Source organism: Lactuca sativa, chromosome 6, assembly GCF_002870075.4.
Source record: "Lactuca sativa cultivar Salinas chromosome 6, Lsat_Salinas_v11, whole genome shotgun sequence".
Classification (NCBI taxonomy): domain Eukaryota; kingdom Viridiplantae; phylum Streptophyta; class Magnoliopsida; order Asterales; family Asteraceae; genus Lactuca; species Lactuca sativa.
Genome location: NC_056628.2, coordinates 130,348,679 through 130,361,059, shown reverse-complemented (window position 1 = coordinate 130,361,059; position 12,381 = coordinate 130,348,679). Strand labels below are relative to the sequence as shown.

At 30.3% G+C, this 12,381-nt stretch overlaps 1 protein-coding gene across 1 annotated transcript; it reads left to right on the top strand.

Annotated features, from left to right (window-relative positions):
* The first annotated feature begins 5,427 nt into the window (after positions 1-5,427).
* On the top strand, positions 5,428-6,664 carry LOC128126871 (protein ALP1-like). The gene is made up of 2 exons (XM_052765022.1): positions 5,428-5,576; positions 5,689-6,664. The coding sequence occupies exons 1-2, from the start codon at positions 5,428-5,430 to the stop codon at positions 6,662-6,664; spliced, it is 1,125 nt and encodes a 374-aa protein (XP_052620982.1).
* The last annotated feature ends 5,717 nt before the right edge of the window (positions 6,665-12,381 follow it).

Sequence of the window (12,381 nt, the reverse complement as noted above, 5' to 3'; positions counted from 1 at the left end):
ATATATATATATATATATATATATATATATATATATATATTATTAACTTATAATATCATAAAGTATAAGGGTTGAATTTTAACTTTTAAAATTCTAAGGGCTAACTTGGAATTAAAGTATTCATAAGTGAAAACTTTTCAAATTCCAAAACTTGAGGGCAAGTTTTGAAACTATTCAAAACTAATTAATTCCTTAACTTATGTGTTTAAAGTAGTTTTAATTCAAAAACTCTTCAAGTTCCATAACTTGAGGACAAGTTATGGAAGACTTTAAACTAATAAAAGAACTAACTTTTTCTTTATTTTATAACTTATGGATTTAATTATGGTTACATATTTTTCTTTTAATGAAGTGACTCTTGAATTTCCATAACTTGAGGACAAGTTATGGAGTCATAAAAAATTATTCAATGACACAAGACTCTTCATTTTGTAACCATTGCCAACTCTTATGAATTTTATGAGTCTTTAATGTGACTCTTCATGTAACTTGAGGACAAGTTACACAAACACATTTTATACTCAACTCTTAGATTAAAATGGATTGAAAACAACTATTTCACTCAACATTTCTATTAATCTAAGCAACTCATAAGAGCAAGATAATTCAAATCAAACTTTTTCATGTAATTAGTCTAAACCTTAAACTAATACAAAACATGAATCTATTGACAATTATCTTTGAAAATGGATTAGCATGAACATTACCACATCAAAAACAAGTTTATAAGTTCAAAAACAACTTAGGGTAATGTTCCTAGTCCATTTCTAGCCAAAAAAGTCGAGTTTATGCTGTCTGGGGGTCCAACTCGTCGAGTGCATGAACCAACTCGGCGAGTTGGATCGAATTCATCACTTTTTAGGCATGGACTCGCCGAGTCTCCTGATGGACTCGCCGAGTCAGATGATCAGACAGCACCAAATTCGTTTTTTCAGCTTCTATTGCAGGTATAACAAGAAAACAAGCCTAGGCTCTGATACCACTGTTGGGTTTTGAGCATTCTAACACTCCTAAGTGTACATGCAACCCTAAATACCTTGGATCTATGTTTTCTCGATTAGACATGCAAATAAGAACTTCCAAGGTATTATCCTAATCTAGCATACAAAACAATGAGTATAACAAGATAGAATACATACCTCTTTGATGTAGAAAGTCTTCATGAAGCTTGAGTGCCTAGTGCCCCAAGTGTGACACCTCAAATGGAATCACAATCACCAAAACACTTAGAATAACTTGAGAGAATTCTACAACTCATGAAATCGGCTAGCCCTTTTACTTCACACACTAGTCGCCGATTTGGTCAAGAATAAGATGCTTATATAGTTAGGGTTACACCATGTAAACCCTAATTGACATGGCCTTTCATTTCCATGACCCATGGGTACAAATACACCATGGAGCATCCATGGACCATCATATGGGTTTTAGCCCAACTTGATTATCCATGGAGCATTAGCCCACTATACAAGTATGGATGATTTACACAATCAACCCATATATTTAATTAGTCTTCTTTTGATCACTTAATTAATCCTAGATTAATTCTTGATCAATACTAATTAAATAATCTTATTATTCTTATTATTAATATACTAGAACTTATAATATATTAATAACCATAAGTGTCTTATTTCTCTCATTATAGTCTATCCAAGTGCATGATGGTATGCAACCCAAATGGACCATGCCGGGTCGGGTCAAGTCTTACCAATTATAGTTATGGACTTAGACATTAATCCAACAATAGAAATATAATCTTATGAATTAATTTGAAGATTATAAGTTAACTATATAACTTAATGGTTAATTAATTTGGAATTAGTTTGGATAAAAATTAGAAACTTTCTAGTTTTTGTATATAAGTTTTTAAACAATTTTTTATATTTATTTTTTTGTGTTTTTTTTTCCAATTATAACAATAATTAATTTTTATTTTCTTTTCAATTATAGCATCCTACTTATAAGAAAACCACATAATTTTACATAATACATAAGAACATGAAATTCACATACTTTTACATACATATTATGGTGTTGTATTGTTCTTTTTTACCGTCGAGATTAAAATATATATAAGTTTTTAAACAATTTTATAATTTTTTTTGGGTTTTTTTTCCAATTAAAACAATAATTTATCTTTATTTTTTTTTTTCAATTATAGCATCCTTTAACTTATTTTTATGGTAAGCGATTATTATTGGTTATAGAAATATAATCTTATGAATTAATTTGAAGATTATAAGTTAACTATATAACTTAATGGTTAATTAATTTGGAGTTAGTTTGGGTAAAAACTAGAAACTTTCTAGTTTTTGTATATAAGTTTTTAAACAATTTATATATATATATATATATATATATATATATATATATATATATATATATATATATATTGTGTTTTTTCTTCCAACTATAACAATAATTAATTTTTATTTTCTTTTCAATTATAGCATCCTACTTATAAGAAAACCACATAATTTTACATAATACATAAGAACATGAAATTCACATACTTTTACATACATATTATGTTGTTGTGTTGTTCTTTTTTACCGTCGAGATTAAAATATATATAAGTTTTTTAAACAATTTTATAATTTTATTTGTGTTTTTTTCCAATTATAACAATAATTTTTTTTTTTTTTTTTCAATTATAGCATCGTTTAACTTATTTTTATGGAAACCGATTATTATTGGTTATAGAAATATAATCTTATGAATTAATTTGAAGATTATAAGTTAACTATATAACTTATTGGTTAATTAATTTGGAGTTAGCTTGGGTAAAAACTAGAAACTTTCTAGTTTTTGTATATAAGTTTTTAAACAGTTTTATAATTTTTTTTTTGTTCTTTTTTTCAAATTATAACAATAATTTTGTTTTTCAATTATAGCATCCTACTTATACCAAAACCACATACTTTTACATAATATATAAGAGGATGAAATTCACATACTTTTACATACATATACCACAAATACACCAAATACAAATACATACACATACACACAAAATAACATCCTACTTAAACCTAATACACATAATTTCACATATAAATAATAACATCCTATCTATACCAAATACAAAAGTTTCACAATCATATAAAACATTTACAACAAACATACATACACTCATATACACACAATAATATCCTACTTATAACAAATACATATCATTTTTACCAAATACTCATATACCACATATATACATCAAATACACATACAATGGCATATATACAACAAATTCACATATATTCAAATTAAAAGTGAAATTAGCAAATGAACTTACCTTTGTTGAAGAATTGAAGTTAGAAATTGGTCCCAAAAGCTTTAACCACACCTAATCCAAAACAACACCACCAAAAACAAATATATGAACAATTTATTACCATTCAATCACTAGATGAAGCTAAAAATCGAAATTAACATACAAATTGAAAAGGAAATTACAAAATCAACTTACCTTTGTTGAAGAAATGGAGTTACAAATTGCTCCCAAAACTTTAACCACACCTAGATTCTTAATAGGACACAATGAGGGAAAAAATTTGCTTGGAAATGGAGAAATAGAGTGCTTAAAATCGGATGAAGTTGGAATTGGGGAAGGAAAGAAGCAGCAAACAGGAAGGAGTTGGAGAAATGAACCCTCGTCGTGCATTTTTTTTATCCGCGAGAGGTAATAGCGGCGACACCTTTAGCGGCGACAACTCGACCTTTACCGGCGACTTTTAGCAATAGCGGCGACAAACTGGAGGGAAGAGTTCCGCGTGTTTTTTCGTTAACTATTAGCGGCGACTATTTTAACTCTTTAGCGGCGACAAATATGTCGCCGCTATTAGGTTTGATGCGATAAGACACCCACCCATTGGATTAGATATCTCATCGAACGGTTCATATGCAACAGAGGGGGAAAGAGCGGATCCGGGTGCCAACCCTTTACCGGCGACACTATTACCGGCGACAAAGGGCTTTAGTGGTGATAATATCTTGAGTCGCCGCTAAAGCCCCTTGTCGCCGGTAATAGTGTCACCGGTAAAGGATATATTTCTTGTAGTGAAATTGTGGACAATTATTTGTAGGTTTTCATTGTTTATTTGAATGTATTAATATATAAAATGAATAAAAACCTGACATTGAACCGACGATCGTTATTTCAAGATTCGTCCTACCAATCCTATGCAAGTTTGGTTCTTGTAGATAGCATTTCATCTATTGTTTGCTCAGTATCTTAGGTTGTCATATTTCCTTTGGCTAACAAGAAAAAACACTTCTTAAATTAGGTTTTTTTAATGATTGAAATAGTGGACAATTATTTACAAGTTTTCTATGTGTATTTATATAAATAGTTGTGAGACCGGTATATTATACGGGTTGATTAAAACAAAATGTTAAGTACGAACGATTAAATAGAAATTTTATTTGAATTTGAAATTGAAATAAATGAAAATTATAAGAAAAAAAAACATGCAAAAAATAAATAAATTAAAATTATGTGTTTAGTGTGTACTAAACGGGTCAATTATAACAAAATGATAAACACAAAGGTTTGAACTGTAAATTTATTTGAAATTGAATTTGAAATTTAAAATTTAAAATTTAAAATTAATAGTCATTATGGTAGGTTTAATTTATGGAAACTAAATTAATGATATATTGAAAATGAAAATTAAAGTAATGACAAGTGGAAAATAAATATATCTCAAATTATGACAAAATAACATGTGGCTAATTATGAGAAAAAAGACATGCAAAAAATAAATAAATTAAAATGATGTGTTTAGTGTGTACTAAACGGGTTAATTATAACAAAATGTTAAACATAAAGGTTTAAACTGTAAATTTATTTGAAATTTAAAATTTAAAATTTGAAATTTGAAATTAATAGTCATTATGGTAGGTTTAATTTAGGGAAACTAAATTAATGATATATTGAAAATAAAAATTAAAGTAATGACAAGTGGAAAATAAATATATCTCAAATTATAAAAAAAATGACATGTGGCTAATCTTAGAGCGCTCGGTATGGGACCAACGAGATTCAACGTATCCGACGTGGACCGTGCGCAACGGCTGCATAACGGGGGGAACACCGCCCCCCCTGCTCGTTGCAACTCGTTGAGGTGGCATCTTGTTGGCGTTGCGACAGGAAGAAACGGATATATTTTGACCGTTTGATGCAACGGTTTAAAAAAAAATTAATTATTAAAAAAACCAATTTATTATCCTATAAATACTTCTTATTTTTTTTAAATTTTCACACTTTCTTCTCTTCTCTACATACTTTCAATTATCTTCAAAAAAAATATGGATCCTTTCGACTCGTCCGATGATTCAGATGACGATATTTTCTTTAGGATGATGTATCATTATTACACTACCGAATTGCTACAACCAGACCCAGCCCCGCTACTAACAAGACGTGCGATGTTAAATAGAAATTGCGAGGAAGGACACGAACATCTATATCGCGATTACTTTGCAGATAATTGTGTATACGGGGTGAAGGACTTCAAAAGAAGATTTCGTTTGAGTAGGGATGTGTTTTTACGAATCGCCAACGCCTTGAAAAGCCGGTATCATTTCTTTACTTTATTTTTATACAAAATAAATGAAAATGTACTATATGTTTCTTTAATTTTACAACATATGCAGTATATTTTTAAACTGTAGTTAATTTATGTTTAGGTACAAATTTTTTCAATTAAGATATGATGCTAGAGGTAGACGCGGGTTTACAACGTTGCAGAAATGTGCTGCGGCCATTCGTTTGATGGCTATGGGGGCGTCACCCGACACCATGGACGACTATATGAGAATGTCCGAAAGAACCGCAAGAGAGAGTTTGTATACATTGTCAAGGGGTGTTGTTGAAACTTTTGGTGATGTGTATTTGCGGAAACCTTCGTTGCATGATTTGCAAGAATTGTATGCGGCACATGAAGAACGCCATGGGTTTCCCGGAATGATCGGAAGCATTGATTGCACACACTGGAAATGGAAAAATTGTCCGGTAGCATGGAAAGGGCAATACGCAAGTAGTCATCACGGATCACCTTCTTTGGTGTTAGAGGCTGTCGCTTCTCAAGATTTATGGATTTGGCATGCGTTTTTTGGGGTTGCGGGTTACAACAACGACGTCAACGTTCTTGATCAGTCGCCAATATTCGACGATCTTTTGAATGGAAAAGCCCCGGATGCTCCTTTCACGGTGAATGGAAACGAATACAAATATGGGTATTACCTTACAGATGGAATATATCCTCAGTATTCCACATTCGTGAAGGCATTCCGCCACCCGGTTGAAGAACGAGACAATTTTTTTAAGAGAAGACAAGAAGGAGCACGTAAGGATGTGGAACATGCTTTTGGGGTGCTGAAGGCGAAGTGGCATATAGTCGAACATGCAGCACGACCATTAGATTTAGAAACTTTACGATATATCATGTATGCGTGTATCATAATGCATAACATGGTAGTAGAAGATCAAGGGCGAAATATTGCACACTATATCCCAACGGAGCCCAGACACGTTCAGTTTCAACCAGGAACAACAGATTATTTGCATCGCGTTGTTGACATTCAGGACGCAAATAAACACATACAACTTCGAGAGGATTTGGCGGATCATATCTTCTATGGTAACAATAACGATAACGAATAGCGTTGTTATTTATTTATTTTTTTGAATTTGGATGTTATTTCTTTTTTTTTTTTTTTGTTTTTGTTTTTGATATTATGTGTAATTTAGTCTTTATGTTAATTTTAATTTTTAGAAAATTTTAATTGTTTTTTATACTTTTTAAACATTATGTTTTATTTATTTTTAATTTTAAAAAAATACTTGTCTCAATTTTAAAAAAAATCGAAATAAATAAAATAAAATATAAAATGAAAAAAAAGTTGGTGTCATAACAAGATATAACATGTTGCCCATTTTCTCACTTGGTGTTATAACACCATTGATGATGTGGCATGTGATGTGGCACCAAAATGGTGTTGCATCTAGTTGCCCACACCTTATGGTCTTATGAGAGAAGGACATACGACAAGTTATTTTTATTTATTAGGATAGAAACGAATAAATGTTTAACAATCGGGTTTCCTCACCATTGAACCGGCGATCGTCATATAGAGATTCGTCCTATCGATCCTACGCAAGTTTGGTTCATGTAAATAACATGCTACACAATTAAAATAAATATTAATAAAAGTATAGTAATAATTAATCATTTAACTTTATTTATGATTGTAAGATTATTTAATTATTTTTTAAGTTTTATATTGTTTTTAAGCATGTTATTTTTTGTTTTACATATATTTTTCATAAATTTGATAAAGGTTTTAAAAGCTTGTCATGTCTTCGTCATGACTTCAACGCTTGTACATGTCGCTAAACTTGATCAAAATATTGTCTTAAATCATATATATACATAAAAATGAATAATAGTAGAAAATACATACAAAAATATTAATTATATACAAAATTGCCGCCTTAAGTCACCACAAGGTTCGGAAAAGCTTGAGGCTTTACATCGTAGTAAAGTCACTATTTACGTTATTTAGAACATTGATTTTGATGTGTGTATATGTAGAAGTAGGTTCAATCTAAAATGAACAATTAGGGCAACATATGCTGGAACCAATGATCAAGTGATACGTGTCCATTTTTTTATTCATAAGCAATGTATTATGGAAGTTATTTATGTAGTTATTCCAAAGTGATGTGTTGTCATGTTTTCATTGGTTCCAACATGTGTTGCCCTAATTGTTTATTTTCCATATAACCCTTCCCTATATATATATATATATATATATATATATATATATATATATATATATATATATATATATATATATATATAAGTTCAAATAAGAACACTAAATAAAGTGAGAAACATCATTAGTATGTTATTATTCTTCTTTGAATTTAATATGTATAGTATTGTAGTAATTACAATATATAATATATTAAATTTTATATTGCTATTCTACTATAAAATTTACATATATGTAGTAATTTAATAATTTTAATGTGAACGTTAATATATGATTGTTATATATTCGTTGATGAATAATGTAATAAAGTTGTATATACAAAATTTTAATGTGAATATTAATGTGTGATTGTTCATATATTTTTTAATGAATAATATCATAACGTTGTATATATAAATTTATAGCACAATAATAACATAAAGTAGTGTTCTCACTTTTTTAGTGTTTTATTTTGAACTTAACCCTATATATATATTCTAATTAGTTTTTACAACTTAAGTTTTTAATTTTTTACATATATTTCACAATCTATTTTTACAATTTCGTTTCTTTATTTGGTTTTGAAATGTTTATTAAGTACATCCTTCGGGAATTTCTCAAGATAGCATGTCAAATGATTTAAAGAGAAGCATTTCGTCTATTGTTTGCTCATTTCATATGGGGAAACCAGAAAAAACACTTCTTATATTTGTTTTTTTTAATGATTGAAATTGTGGATATATATATATATATATATATATATATATATATATATATATATATATATATATATATATAGAAAGAGAGAGAGAGAGAGAGAGAGAGAGAGAGAGAGAGAGAGAATAAAAGTCTTACAATCGAGTTGATTGTCCATTGAACCGGCTATCGTCATATTAAAAGTTAGGGCAATTATGACACGACACGATAAAAATACACGAAACGAAACAAAATTGAGACAAAATTGAATTTTGAGTTCCTGTTTGTGTCAGGTGTAAAAAACACGACATCATGTCGTTTCGTGTTCGTGTTCAAAATTTGACACGATTTAGCTTTTTTTTGTTCTGTTTTTCGTGTTATGTGTGAATAAATATTAATTAAATACATAATTTTTATTTCATGTTATCTTTATCGTGTCGTGTCGTGTTTGTCGTTTTTTAATCGGTTCGTTTTCGTGTTAGTTAAAAAAAAACACGAGATCGTGTCGTGTCGTGTTCGTGTTACATAAAACTTTGTCGTGTCGTGTCGTGTCAGACAAAAACACGACACGATTGCCCGATTTACCACCTATTAAAAGTTTTGCTAATAAAACACCCTTTAGACACCATATTGACACTTTTATAAAAAGTCGACAAATAATTCATTACTTATAATCAGTTTTTCCGGAAAACAATGATATTTTAGCAAATCAAAATATTTAAAAAAATTAATTAGGATGTCCATATTGCAGTATGAGGTGTCTTTTTAGCAAACCCTTTGTAGATAATATTCTTGGTAATTAATCATTTAAATTTATTTATTATTGTTAGATTATTGGGAGTATAATGAATTATAATAAAAGTACATTTATAATTAATTATTTAAATTTATTTATTATTGTTAGATTTACCAAAAAACTCACATCTTTTTTTTCGTTTAAAACTTTTTAGGCCACATTTTTTATTGAAAAAAAAACCGAATATACCGTTGTTCTCGATTTTTCGTTCTCTTTCCATAGAGATCAATGTTGATACATAAAAAAACAATTTTTTTTTCGAAAAAATTCCACTTCATTTTGTTAGTTTTTTCAAAATTTAACTTTATTTTTATAAAAAAAAAACTAATTATATCAAAAATATTAACTTTTTGTACTCTATTAATAAGCATCAACACCGACTAAAAAAAACTTGATCAGTGTAGATTCACACTGTGAATGAATCTAATCTATAAATATTTCAATTTTTAACATTCACAATGTGAAAAACCTCAACCAGTTCAAATTTACATTGTGAATCTGACTTAGTATTATATACACTATGAATCAGAAGGTTCACAATGTGAATATGAACATGTTCACAATGCGAATCTGAACAGGTTCACAATGTGAATCTGAACTGAAATATCTATTTTTTTTAACATCAATATGAATATATGTTTAATAAGTACCAAAAAAGTTTTAATTTTAATATATTTATTAATTTTTTTCTATAAAAAATAGACCTACTTTTCAACAAACAAATAAAAGGAAATGCGTTTTTTGAAAAAAAAAAATTCACTTTTTTATATATCAATATAGATCTGTGTGGAAAGAGGATGAAAAATCACAAAAAATGGTATATTCGATTTTTTTTTTGATAAAAAACATAACGTAAAAAAATTTAATCTAAAAAAAAGGAAGTGAGTTTTGTTACAATCCAATGCATGTGCGTTCAATGTAAAAGTCTACAACCCTCCTTTTGCCTTTGATCGCTTTAAATTTCGAAGTTTTGGATTGGTTCATTGGTTCCTTTATTAATAATGGTTATGTATTAAACTTTTATATATATATATATATATATATATATATATATATATATATATATATATATATATATAATTCGATTTTACAACTAAAATTTTTTAATTTTTTACATATATTTAACAATCTATTTTTATAATTTCATTTTTTTATTTCATTTTGAAAAAGGTGCACTACAAGAAAATAGGTCTTTAATGACGCGCAAACAATGACACGCGCTGATAGAGGACACGCATTTATGCGTGCCCTATAAAATATTGTCAGTTTTGCAAAATCTGAAGGATAGAGGGCACTCATTTTTGCGTGCCCTAAAATTAGTGTCAGAAAAGAAAAAAATGGAAATGCGGAGGGCGCCTTTCTTAAAATGTGTTTCATCTAAGTGTGTCGCTTTATAATTTTTTAATGAAACACGCGTTTTAAGCGGGATTTCACCCGCCTATTGGATCCCAAAAATTAAAACCCCCCGCCTCTTCCAATTAGCAAGAAAAAGCCCTAGGGGCTTCGTCTTCATAGCAGAATTGCTCTTGCTTTCGTGATCAAAATTGTTTTGATTTTTCCAATCTTTTTCTCAGTGTTGTAAGCCACTATAGGGAGTGGTGTTATGCATTTTCTTTACTCATTGACTCATACGCATTCTGGAATCAGGGAGCTAAACTCATGGAGTCGGCGATTGAGGTCTATGACTCCTCACACTCAAAATGGCGGTGATTTTAAGGTTTTTTTTACCCGGTATCAAAGAAGGACTAGGGCTTTTATGCTCTAGACGTCACAAGTACGCACCCACAAACTAGGGCTTTTATATCGGCGTGTTCAACCCCATCATTCACTTTCTCTCTCCATCATCATCGGCGACTTCACCTGATTTTTCTTAAAGCTTCGTCTTAAAGCACTCATCAGCTTCTTTCCACTTCCATTGCTTCTTTTCGGACTATCCTCCATACAACACTCACCGGTTTCATCCAAGTCTCGTTACCGGATTTAATCGACGGCAATGGAAACAGTTGCGGCACGTACTTGGTGGAAACTGGGGAGGCGGAAGGTAGTGGCATTAAAGAGTTCCGCCGTGGTGGTACTGATCTCACTGGAACTCGCTGTGAAGTTGTTGTGCAAATTGATGCTCTACCTGTTCGTTTTGGAGTTGTGAACTATTCCGGTAAATAAGGGTTGTTTTCTTTTTCGACGAAGCCGTCGACGTCGAGATTGACTAAGTCTCTCGTCGGAGGAAGTGGCGTCGGTAGTTTGTAGGTCATGTTCTTGTCGATAAGTGGTTGTTGGTTTTCTTTGCTTTTGTCGGAGTTTTTATAAGTATTCAATGGTTTAGAAACAAGTGGAAGTCGATGATCGTCTAGCTGTTGTTGCTGCTTCATTTGCTGTTCAACTATCTTCGTGTCAACATGTTGTCGTGCGAGTTTTCGCTCTACCAAAAGCTGCGATTCCAATTCTTTAACCTAATAATGAAAAAACCCAAATCAGTTTATGATCATGATCTCAAAAACCCAAATCATTCTTGATGTCGCACCTTCTCTTGAAGATACTTGTTTTTCAACTCTTTCTCCTTCAACTTCATGTCTAAACCATGGAATTGATCCTCAATTTTCTTGATTTGCAGGTCTTTGTTCTTCATCTCGTGCTTATATCTCTCGGCCTAAGATCATAATTCACAAACAAATAAAAACTATAAGGGTTTGATTCGATTCTTGAAAAAACAAACATGATCGACAACAAGATTACCATTTGTTTGTATTTCAAAACTTCTGAACTTTCGACTTGCTTCTTTGCGGGACACAATTCGATTCCTCTCACTCTGCTTGCAAAGTTAAGGGAGCAAAGCGATTCGCTCAAATCGTTCTCATTGGGATTCATTTACACAAACATCAACATCTTCGAATCTCCACCTAATGAGTCTTGAAGCAAATGAGTGAGCTTTGAGTTTCTGCAGAAAACACACCAATTGATGGTTTTTTAATCTTTATCTTGTTGTTCCAGACCATTTCTAAAGTAGTAGAAGCTTCTTCTCAAGATTATGAAGAAAGCATAAAGATTAAGGACAAATTTTATTTCTAGTAGTGCATCTGTTCAAGTGATGGTTTTTTAATCTCTTAATATATAATGATTACATGTCTATTATA